Below are 12,390 nucleotides of genomic sequence, written 5' to 3'. Positions count from 1 at the left end.
TGGTTTCATTTCCTTCAGATAGATACCCAGAAGTGGGATTGCTGGGTCATATCATAGTTTTATTTTAATTTTTTGAGGGCCCTCCAAGCTGTTATCCACAGTTGCTGTACTAATTTAGATTCTCACCAACAGTGCACAAGGGTTTCCCTTTCTCCACATCCTTACCAATGATCATTATCTCTTATCTTTTTGATAATTGCCATTCTGACGGGGTGTGAGGTGCTATCTCATTGTGGTTTTGGTTTTGCAATTTAATGGATGATTCATGATGTTGAGCACCTTTTTATGTACCTATTGGTCATTTGCAGATTTTCTTTGGAAAAACGTGCATTCATGTCCTTTGCCCATTTTTAATTGGATTATTTGTGTTTTTGCTGTTGAGTTGTATATATTGTGTATTTGTATATTTTGGATATTAACGGCTTGTCAGATAGATGGTTTGCAAATATTTTCTCTTATTCCATAGGTTGTCTTTTAATTTTATGATGGTTTCTTTTGCTGTGCAAAGCTTTTTTGTTTGATGTAGTCCCACTTGTTTTAAAATAACGTTAGACTACAAAAGATTGCTAGAAAACTGGAAAAAATACAAGCAAGTATAAAAATGACCAGTTTTCCTATAGCATATATAAAATGAACATTTATATATATAAAGATATGCATGCATGCACACATATATTTACACATATTTCCATATGAATACTTTTTCACATATCATTTATTGGATTCATCTTCCCATAGCACAGTCTCTTTTGTACATCACCCATAACAGTTCAAAACAAGGACTTATATTAAAGGTATCTAGGTTATTTTCTCAATTTTGATGTTATAAACAATACCCAGATACATCTTTTGTAATCTACTCTTTGTACATAGTATTGATTATTTCCTTAGGCACCAGTGAAATTTCCATGAGCAAGCTGTAAGAATCCACAGAATGTCCCTAATGTTATAAAATCTGGCTTAGATCTTCCCAACTAGAGCCAAAGTTCAGAGAGCATTCTTGAATCCTTTATAACGCCTTTCTTGATATGGTAAATTACCTGAACTTCAGATAGTCTTGAATCTCTCCAAGAGGAAGTAGCTCTGCTCCCAGGGAAAATTCTGTTTTTCTCATTGAGTAAATGACCCTCATCTAATCAGTGAGTGTTCTGTAGGTTTCCTGAATGGCAATTCCAGACACTTTCTTTTCTACAATTTACTGGCTGCTGGTCTTAGTAATTATATGCAGGTCTGATATACTAATGTGGAGCTAATGTTCAGTTGATAATTGGAGTAATTTTGGGGCTTGTTTTCAATATATGTAAAGACAAAGATGCCCACTTGAATTCTGCTGACAAAGGTTAGAAAAGTTCAACAATCATTAATATTATGACCATATGAAATATTAAGGAAAGAGATGGCTGTTAGTAAAAAACAGTAAAACTACCAAAGTATGGAGAAGGAAGACAAATGAAACCATTTTTAAGATTTGAGCTAGTAGTGAAAAAAATTTACATATGTACCATCCATTCTAAAATACATGTGAAGGCATTCTAATAAAAATACTTTCACATGTGTGCATGTTTGCATGCATGTGGCTCATACAACGGGAGAGGGGTTATAACCATAGAGAAGCTCTGAGGATGTCGTAGTTAAAGACCATGAGGTTTGGACTGAGATATTTGGATGTAATTTGGGAAAATTTTTGTTGTGTTTTGTTGTGTAATACTTTTGAGTTCTGGGTATTTTTCAGCCTTTTTCATGTTAACTTTAGAAGCAGTTGATTGAATTTGATGAAATACAATATACGAATAAGGGTATGAAATTTAATTTGTGGTTGTGTCATCTTGAAAAGAAGTGGCGTCCAGTATGTATATTTTAACTGAGCTCATCTGCTCTAATTTTAATAAACTTCGATGAGATTAAACAAATGAATAGTGATGAAAGAAATGGTATGGTATGTTCAATAAGATCTACAATTAACAAAACCACTACTTGTCAAATGCTTGTTAACTACAGTTACCACATTTTTTAGTAAAAAATATGAACCCATGGTGAGAATATTTGAAACTGGGTATGTTTCCCAAGTCAGAAGAATTTTAGTAAGTTTCAGGAGGCCCTTTACCATCAACCCTCAAATAAACCATTTGAAGCTAAATCAAAGCTTTTGAAAGGAACAAGATATAATTATCCTTTTGTCTTTCTATGCAAGGAAGAAAAATTATTAAAATAGATATAAAAAAGGTTACCCATTTTTATTATTTTATTTTATTTTTTTAGAGTTACCCATCTTGTTTTAAATTTTTTATTATTTTATTTTAGAGAGAGAGAGAGCTCAATCAGGGGAGAGGGGCAGAGGGAGAGAGGCAGACATTCTTAAGTAGGCTCCCCGCTCAGCGTGGAGCCTAATGTGGGCCTTGATCCCATGACCCTGGGATCATGACCTGAGCTAAAATCAAGAGTCAGACATTCAGCCAAATGAGCCATCCAGCTGCTCCTAGAGTTACCCATTTTTAAATGTTGAGAAATTATGTGTAAGTTCAGGTCAACTTTATCTTTTCAAAAACCTCCTATTTAAATTGCCGGTAAGTTTAGGCCAGAATATTCAAAAGTTTTTCAAAGATTTTGTATAAGTCTACTAGCATCAGAGTGAAAAAAATTATGCGAGTAAAGAGGATAAAGCCAGGCACCAAATTTTCAAAAAGTGTAAATGGCAGAAATAGCACAGGATGATGTCCCAGAGTGCACTTCTAGATCCAGCTTCCCTCTCTGCTGCTGCTCCCAAGAGGGGCCTTTTCTCTTTTCCTCCCTGACTGTCCTCAGTGGAAAGCAGGTGGTGGTCATTTAACCTTCTTAGGTGCACAGGGACTCCTATGTCCCTCGGGGAACCTAAAACAAGGCATGACCATGTACTCCATTCCTGATTACGCTGAGTTCCAGATTTTCATACTTCCTGTTTGTCTAGATCCGATCAGGTATAATAAATGCTTGGTAATTGAAGCAGTCCTACACAACACCACAGCTTTCAAGTTGAATTTGCTCAAAAATAAATCCCAGAGGATATACCAATAGAAGTATCAACTTTTCATATAAAAAGCTTTATATGCAAATTTTAGAGGTTATTTAGAAATGTAGGGTTTACAGTGGCTTTCCTGGCAGATCAAAGATTGTGATCACATGTCATGAACCAGAAACTTTGTCTTTAAATTTCTATGCTTTAAAAACAAAATTAAGCAAAAAACACACTATTCTGATGGCAGATTAAATTTGCCACAAATGCCATGCTATTTAAAAGACTGATTCTGTTTAGGAGAAGCAAGACAATTTATTATTGTTCTTGTGTGTGTTCTCTTGAGTCCTTCTAAAAGGCTGAATTGTCGTTTTTCTCTGTATACACATTGAACATTGAAATAGCATGAACAATAATAATAACAGCATTCCCTAAATATTTACTTTGTATGAGGCACTGTACTAAGTACTTGATTTAACCCCTCTGATACTTTAAATAGTTCTGGATTTATTACTTGTACTTTACAGACCAGGGTAGGTATTGAAGCCCAGACATTTTAAGTGAGTTATCTAATTTTGTAAGTGGCTCCTCCAACACTCAAATCCATACTTGGGAATGTATTTGGTCAAGGAATCCAGAATCAGATACTCAATTCTTGGCTATGACCTCTACCGGTAGAGTCCTGATTTTCATTCCAGGATACACATAATACCATGCACAAAACTTGTTTTCACTTGCATGAGACCCTTGAAGAAAAATTATAGAACAGGACATGAGTCAAGTATATGTGAATGTCTCCCTAAAATTAATGGTAATTTACATTTCTGAGGTGCTCTGTAGGTTCAAAGAAATGCCATAGTAATTATCTGATTTTTTCATTTTTTGTTTTGAAATAATTATAGATTCATAGGATCTTACAAAGGTGGTACAGAGAGGTTCCATGTACCCTTCACTCAGTTTTCTCCATAGGTTACATCTTACATAACTATAGTACAATAGCAAAGCCAGGAAATTAACATTAGTGTAAAAAGACAGTTTTATGTCATTCTGTCACAAATGTGGGTTAGTGCAACCACTCTTGCAATTAAGATATAGAATTATTCGATCAGAAATTATCTGATTTGAATAAATGCACACTGTTGTGGAAAATATATACTAAACTGTAATATCTAGGCTGCTGATAAAATAAAACTTCTCTGAATGAATTCTGATCACTTTTTCTCAGATTTAAAGTGACTTACTTATGCTTTCTTTTTAATATACATGTTATTGCAGTAGCACATTAAAGGAGAGGGTTTTGAACTCTCTGTTCATTTGTTGGGTGTGTATTGTTTTACTTAGAAAGATACATGGACCAAGACTAAATGCTGGCACTCAAGTATTCCAGGAATAAGGAAATATTGGAGAATTTAAAAAAATCTGATTTTTTTTCAATTCATTTAAAAGTATTATATAATGAGTTCTGTTTTTTTCTATATTATACTCTCATGTATTACCATGGGTGGTAAAGGTGATGCTTTGTTATAGAACAGTTCTTTGTTGCCATAGAACTGGGAGGGTTACGATGATAATGGTGATGATGATGATGAGTATTTTAATAGTAGTTACCATTTAGTGAGTGCTTGTAAAGCATTTACTCTGCCTACATAATTCAGTCAATCCTCATAAGGGCCCTGTTTGCTGAATATTATTATTCCTAGTTTAAAGATGAATAAACTGAGGGTCAACAAATTTAAGTAAGTTGTACTAGCTTCTAGAACATGATGTGATGTACTTGAAATTCAAACCCACTTCTGTCAAATTCCAAAGCTTGTGTTTATAATCATTATGTTCATCAAAAGAGTTTTGTCTCTTCTTTTCTGGCAGGAATGCACTGAAGCCACTAGAGGAAAGTTGTGGCTTTAGAATATCCATGGAAGATTATTTCAAGGCCTCTTCAAAAACTTACACCAGTAGGTCACCTTTCCAGTTTCATTGCGGAGACTGTATCCCTCTGGTACATGGTAAACCCATGTCCACGTTTCTGATCCTCAGTAAAGATAAAAATAGTTTTTTATTTTTACCATATCATTTCTACTTAAGAATAATAATCATATATTCATTGACAAATAACCTCAGCCCCTAAGAATTTGGTCTCAGATTCTTGACGGGGTGTAAATCTTGATTGAACCTGGGAAAGTTATTTAACTTCTCTATTCCATCGTGTCTTCATCATTACTAGGTGGTCATAATGTCTATATCCTAAAGTTATTATTCGAACTATGTAAAGAACTCAACTCAATATAAGTAAGCAATACAGTAAATATATGGTTACATATATTACTACTTATTATTATACATATTATTACTTCATCCAGACCTAAGAATTCAATTATTTGGTTTTTCTCCTCGAAACCGTTTCTAGCTTCTCCAATATTTCACTAAACTATGGGATTAAATATAGCCAACATTTCACTAAACTGTAGGACTAAATGTAGTCAATTAGTTCAAGATATGATGAGTAACAAAGACAGCTTGTGATTTTACTAAGTTTTGGAGAAGTCAAAAAGTTATCTGCAGTAAAAACAAATTGTGTAATCATATCCATTCATTCGTTCATTCAAACACATGTATGTGATGTTGTTGCCTTTTATTGTTCACCAACTGTTTGATCTATTTCCAAATTCTCATAGATATTTACCTCCCTTTTGAAGACTGGAAATTATAAAAAGCTGTCTATAACAGCTGCTTTGAGGTCATCTATGTTTGCTGACTGCAGGTGGAAATCTCTTTCACAGAACTCTAAATAGAAGGTGGTAAAATTTGGCCTTTGAGGGAGCCAGACTCTACTAGCTTTTTGTATAATTTATCATTCACAAAGTGTGTTAAGGTGCTTTTGATCTTTGGAAACAGTATCTTTGAAAACAGTGTGTTGCTTATATGTGACCATTGGTCCTGTTTAGGTTATCTTGGTATCATGCTGATTTTAATGAGTGAATGAATTTTTAAGATGGTACAGTGATGACTCAATTTAATAGAGGGACTCTAGATCGTGTTAAAATCCAATTGGGAGGATCAAATGAGCGGAAGTATGTGAATGGTGCTTTGAAAACCATAAAGCGCTAAGTAACCATAAGTCATTTTATTCTGATAATTTCCATCATATTTATTAAATTCTTGGTTTCACTGAATATTAAAAGTTCTATGCTTTCTGCAAGATTGAAGGTGGAATTCTGCCAAATAGTAACCATAAAGGGTGTTTTAAAATATGTTCATACTATTTTTTGCAATTATTTATATTTCTTTATGGAATATGTTTCAGGTACAGAACTAAAAATTTGGGGTCACAGGGAAGATTGTGGAATTTTATAGGCTTTGGTTTATAGAGACTTGAAGTCTTTTTCCATGTTTCTGGTATTTTATTCATTTCAGCCTACATGGATTTTTTTCCCTTCCTTATCCTCCTCCGCCAGGTTTGGTTTTGAGCTTTGGATTCAAAGAAACCCCAAAGTCAAAACAAAATGGTCAGAACTGCTGACTTTTGTTTTGTAACCTTTTTTAGTTCAGCATTCACAGGAAGAGAGGGCGCTGACCAGAAACTGGGACTAACTTCACCCAAAATGTTGGCAAAGTTCAGAAACCTTTGAGTGAACTTGCACCAAGATACAGATATGTACCAAACCTTTAACACTTTTCTATTTTACATTAAAGAAAATTTAATGAAATGTCACCTTATAAAAAGGAGATTTAGTACTTAAAAATTCAACATTAATCTGCCAGTTATTTTTGATCAAAATAAAATAATTTGCATTTTGTATTAAGTACAGTCTCTTAGTTTTTCAAATTGCAGGTCCATTTTGAAAGCCTACATGTGAAATGTACTCAAGTGTTTTCATTACCTTTGAAATTTTCTTTGAAGATTTGTAGTTAAGAATAACAGTTATGCTAAACGGTGCTTATCAAATTTCATCTCAGAATTTTTATAGTTTTGTTATAAACCTTCTACCACATTTTTTTTATAATGGAAATGCTGACAAATGCAATAATAAATAGCAATACAAATCCTAGGATCTTAATTGTATGTTCATGCAGAAATTATGCATAAATACTAACATAATATTTGATTCAGTTTTCACTGCTACTTTTGCCAAAATCGGCTTTCACATTGGGCAGCTGTAAAAGATGATCATCCTGAATGGCTGCCTGTTGATGGCAAAGGCCTCTGATTTTTACTTTCCTTGGAAAGTCTGATTATGTCTTTCAAATATGATTTCATTTAGATCTTTTTTCTTTGGTATAAATGTCTAAATACTACTAGTAACCTGAAAATTATGGGGAATTTAGTTTGAGACCAAAAGGCAGGTTTCAGTCAGTAAATTGTATATAAATAAATCACTTCTATGCAACGTCTAAAATGGTATTTAGATACCAAATGTCCAAATAACTTTTAGATTTCAAAAACATTATTAAGAATTTCCAGAGGTAATTGACATTAGGATTTTTTAAAACTGGTGGAAAGTATTAAAAAACCAGTATCTACTGATATTTTATTGGTGTTGGTTTAAAAGATAAAGAATAAAACAATGTTAACATAGGTTACGTTATACTAAAAACAGTTGTGTTAAAACATACACTGACAGGGGCACCTGGGTGGCTCAGTTGGTTAAGCATCCAGCTCTTGCTTTTGGCTCAGGTCATGATCTCATGGTTCTTGTGATGGAGCCCTGGGTCAGGCCCTGCACTGATGACACAGAGCCTGCTTGAGATTCTCTCTCTCCCTCTCTCTCTCTCTGCCCCTCCCTGTACTCTCTCTCTCTCTCAAAATAAATCAACATTTTTTAAAAAAAAATACAAAGTACACTGACAGATGATAGCTGCACCTGTGGTGAACATAGCATAATGTATAGAGTTGTTGAGGCATTCTGTTGTACACCTGAAACTAATGTAATATGTGTGTCAACTAAGGTAAAAAAAAAAAAAAAAAAGAATTAAAAAAATTAAAAGTATGCTGAATTTATGGATCTAAAATGAAAAGAACTAAAATGGTCGCATTGCTTAAGAAAAGTTGAGTGTTGAGATTTGGAGGTGTAGTGGATTCATGTTCAAAATGCAGATGACTTATCTCTGTGGATAACTTGGTGTAAGAAATAAGTCAACCCATTTCTCTGTGTTTAAAATCCTTGTTTGGCTTCAAATTATTCTATCAGGACAATGATTAAGAAAATGCCTTAAGTGACTTTGCATTTTAGAGCAGCTTCTAAACATACAAAAAATTTACAGAGAACAAAACCTTCATGCGATTTAACAGACTGAAGAATTGTGGGCATAATTCTTCTGGTAATAATGGGGAAATCACTTTTTATTTGGAGGCTCTTTAGATTTTATTTATGTGCTGAAGAACTATTCACTGTAAGATATTATGTGCTTACTAAGAACGTAACAAAATGGTCTGTAACATGAGGGAGAGGATTAAGCATGATGGATGCTTGTATTTACTCTTTAGGACCCAGTGGTTTAGAGGTCCTTTGTCTACACGCATTTCTTTCTTTAATTTCTGGTTTTAAAAAAATGATGATTCCTGGATTTGAGCCATTTTTTAAAAACTTAGCACTTGTAGATTTTTTTTACATGATGTTTAATTCTCAGGGGGGCTGTAAGGGGGAGAAATAAGGAAGCTTCTGCAAGTTCTTTTAGTTTTGAACTCATTCACACTATATGTAAAATGTTGACACATTTTTAAAAAAAGTATTAAAAAATAACTGAATAAACATGAGGTATTGATGGAGACACTAGCACTCCATAAGAAGATAGGGAACAGAATTCTGTTTAATGAAAAGTTCAGAAATAATTATTTTTGTCAACATATTGAAATGAGTAACTTTAAATTTATCTTTAAAAATACAGATATACTCAGTAGTCAAAAAGTTGTCTAGAAAAAGAAGTGGAAATGAGTAACTTTATTTTATAAAACTGTTACAGAGGTTATTGTCTAAGTTTCAGTTTATTTTGTAAAGTGACAAGAGAATAAAAATACACTCCCTAATTTTGCTGTTTTTTTTTTTTTTGGTCTTACCTGGTTACATTTTTTCTTTTACCTATTTATCCTGACGTTCCTATGGTAGAGGTGGAAAAAATCCTAGTGAAAAGACACAGTCAAAATAAGAAATTGTCTCTGGAAGACAATTAGAATTAGTTCTGAAATGACAAAATTTCGGAACTAATTCAGTTCCTATAGATAGGAGAACTAGAAGAGTTTTAAATGCAGACACTTGAGAGACAAGTAAATCCTGGCAGTGCTGGTGGGAAAGAGTGTGGACTGGCAGAACCTACCTGGAAGGCAATCTGGCCATTTGTAGCCACAAACTGAAATGTTCATTTGATGAAGAAATTTTATTTCTTATACTCTAATATCAGGAAGTTATCACAGGCAGACAAGACATCTAGAAGAATGCTCTTTGCATTGCCATTTATTTTTTAAAAAGGAAGTATCTTAGCTATGTACCTGTAAAGGACTGGCATTAAGCTGTGATACATCGTTATGACAATAAAATACAGTAATCAAATTATGTTTGAATAATATTTAAAGTCAGGGGGAAAGGGCTCTTTCTATACTGATGAGTGTGGGGAAAGATCAATATCCAAAAGTACCTCAAATTTGTTAAGCATATTTAATTCATATCTATACAGAAAAAAAAGACTAGAAGGAAATAAAAATGCTAACTGTGTGGTGATGTGGAGTGATTTAAATTTTATTTACTTTTTTAACTTTTGTTTTCCAAACTTTCTAGGATAAGTATATATTAGTTATTAATAAAAATATTTCTAAAGGTATGATAGGGAGAATGTGTGTGTGTGTGTGTGTGTGTGTGTGTGTGTGTGTGTGTGTGTGTTTGGGTGCACAAAGGTGTGTCAGGTGAAGTGGCAAAATAAAGAAATACGAATTTGCCATTGGGTGGGCCTTGTTCATTCGGATTCCTCTCCTCACTTACCTACTCCTATCTGAAGAACCCCAGTTCAGGTGTTAGCAGGTTGCCCAGAAGGAAGAACCGTGGAATGGCAGAGGATCCAAACTGAAGATGGGTCCTCACCTTGGTCCTGCTTCAACCTCCTCTCCATCACACACATATTTGCAAAGTGGAAGCATGCATCTCCTCCTCTGAGTTTTGATTTTCTTGTTCCTAGTTGTGACTAGAAAGGAAGCTGTCTTCTCTACCTACAGATAAAAATGTAGAAGTGCGCGCTGAAGCTGCGCCGAGCCTGGGAAGACCAGGTCCTTTTCCCGGAAGCGCAGGGGAAAGTCCAGCTCCGCGGCCAAAGCTCGCAGCCCAAGATCTTGGCAAGCCCAGGAGCGTCCCCGCCGGTAGGACTGGAGCTCTCTCCGTCCTCCTCCGAGTTCGAGCATCAGTCTCCGGGAGGAACACCAACAAGGTTTCTGGTTCTGCGCCTTAAGGCGAAGAGAGGGGAGAATGATGTCCCTTCTAAGAGGTCGCTTGTCCCCTGGACTTCCGTTCCTTCTTCACTTCCTTCCTTCCTTCCGTCTCTCGACAGGCCTAAGAGGATTGAACAAGAGGTCCGGAGTCCCTCGGCCTCCGAGGAGACCCTCCACCCTGCACCCCTGTGTCTGTTCCAGGACCTACCTAAGTGCTCGGACGGGATGCTGAGCGGAGCGCCTGCACAGAATTGGGCAGCACAGACTGTTGAGGCAAAAAAAAAAAAAAAAAAAAAAAAAGAAAATATATATTTTTTTATTTTTTTTTTTTTTTTTTTTTTTAAGGTAAAGAGAAGAGTTTGGACTCCGTAGAAGGCCCCGAAGTCTACAGTTTGGGGAGAGGATTAGCTCCCCACCCACTAGGCCGGCAGAAACCGCTTCTGGGCTGTCGCCTCAACAGGCCCAGCGAATTCTACCTCCTAAGGCGCCCCAGGCTCCTTAGAAAGCAATCGCGTGTATGTTAACTCTCCGGCTGCCACTCTTCTCGATAGCTGTGGGGATTTCTCAAGTCCGGACCAAGCTCCAGAAGGCCAGACTTTCTGTCTTAAAGAGTCCCTCCTGGTCTCTCGGCCGCACCCTCCTGGGTCCTGATGCACCCCCAAGCCCGCGCACGCCCACGAGAGGAGGGGACAGACACCTCCATCCCACCCGGACTCAGCCGGTTTCCTTCTTTTCGAAGCTCTCCAAGAGCTCGGTCATGAAGGAAATGTAGACGATGGCCAGGCGTAGGGTCTCGATCCGGGACAGCCTCTTCTCGTAAGCAAAAGTGGGCACCTTCCTTCGCAGCTGGTCGAAGGCCTCGTTGAGGTTGAACATCCGCTTCCTCTCGCGGATGTTGGCTGCCTGGCGCTGGGCATAGGTGATCACCCTTTTCCTCTTGGGACGGCCCAGCGGGGACGCGCCTCTCCCATGCTCCTCTTCCTCCTCCTCCTCCCCCTCGTCTACTTCGCCCTCCTCTTCGGGATCCTCCTCCTCAAAGGGTGCCAGCCTCCTGCGTCTTCCCTCTCGGAGCACAAGGTCTCGGTCCCCAAAGGGAACCCCAGGTGCGAAGTCGCAGAGGAGTGGGTGCCCCGGGGAGGCCAGGGACAGGTCTGCGACGAAGTCCAGCACGGTGGCATCCACGCACCTCTCTGGATAGGCCGCCATCGCGTTGCCTTGGCCCTGCCTCTCATCGGTTTCTCGCAGGGAGGGGCGAGATTCTGGTGAGGGGCTTCCTAACAGCTCCCAATCTGATGCGGCACCATCATCGAAGGGCCAGGGGAATTAACATTTATAACCAAGCTGATAACAGGATTAGTGGCACCGATAGGGAAGGCTCTGACAAAGTCCGTCCTCTCGAAACTGATGGAAAAAGACAAGCAAGCTTGAGCGCGCTAGGGAATCTCAAAGGGATAGGCCTCCAACGCTGAGATCCTTTTCGCTCGCCACCTGGGACAGTTCCTTTTTGGCAACAACCCCCGGCTCTTACCTGCTGTGCTTTTTGTGTGTCTCCTCACCCCCGCAGCCAACTAATATTCTTCAGGCTCCTTATCTCATGTAGCTCTTTAATTTAGCTTTGGATTTTCAAAGCGAGGATGTTTTCCACCGCTCTGGCTTCTCCTTGGCTTCAGAGTAGAAGTCCCGAATCTTGCCACCCGAGGCTGCCAATGGGTCTGAAACAAGTGCATGTGCTTTTAATGATGTCCTGAAGAGGGGCCCTGTCTGCCAGGGGTCGAGGAGAGCTGTTTGTCTGGTATCCCAGTGCAGCGGCTACTGAAAGGCAAGATCTTCCATTAGCTTAAGTAAGCACGGTAGGGGGGGCCGAGAGCGCATTCCCCAGAGTCGCTGTTGGAACCGGCTTTCTCCTTCCAGGGCATCTAAACGGCTCTCCTGCCGCGTTACAAACCCTGACTTCCAAAGTCTGTTTTGTTGTAATCAGCCTAACAACTGAGAT

At 37.7% G+C, this 12,390-nt stretch overlaps 1 protein-coding gene across 1 annotated transcript; it reads right to left on the bottom strand.

Moving 5' to 3' along the window:
- Positions 1–11,018: 11,018 nt before the first annotated feature.
- On the bottom strand, positions 11,019–11,603 carry FERD3L (Fer3 like bHLH transcription factor). Its single transcript, XM_040471619.1, has one exon. It carries the CDS (start codon positions 11,601–11,603, stop codon positions 11,112–11,114), a length of 492 nt encoding a protein of 163 aa, XP_040327553.1. The 3' UTR covers positions 11,019–11,111.
- Between the last annotated feature and the right edge of the window lie 787 nt (positions 11,604–12,390).

This window comes from Herpailurus yagouaroundi, unplaced genomic scaffold, assembly GCF_014898765.1.
Source record: "Herpailurus yagouaroundi ecotype Mexico unplaced genomic scaffold, PumYag 100, whole genome shotgun sequence".
Taxonomy (NCBI): domain Eukaryota; kingdom Metazoa; phylum Chordata; class Mammalia; order Carnivora; family Felidae; genus Herpailurus; species Herpailurus yagouaroundi.
The sequence above is the reverse complement of the archived record's forward strand: the minus strand, read 5'-3'. Positions and strand labels throughout refer to the sequence as shown.

What these genes read in the sequence shown, in the direction of transcription:
- FERD3L (XM_040471619.1), bottom strand. Translation starts at nt 11,603, where the DNA reads ATGGCGGCCTATCCAGAGAGGTGCGTGGATGCCACCGTGCTGGACTTC.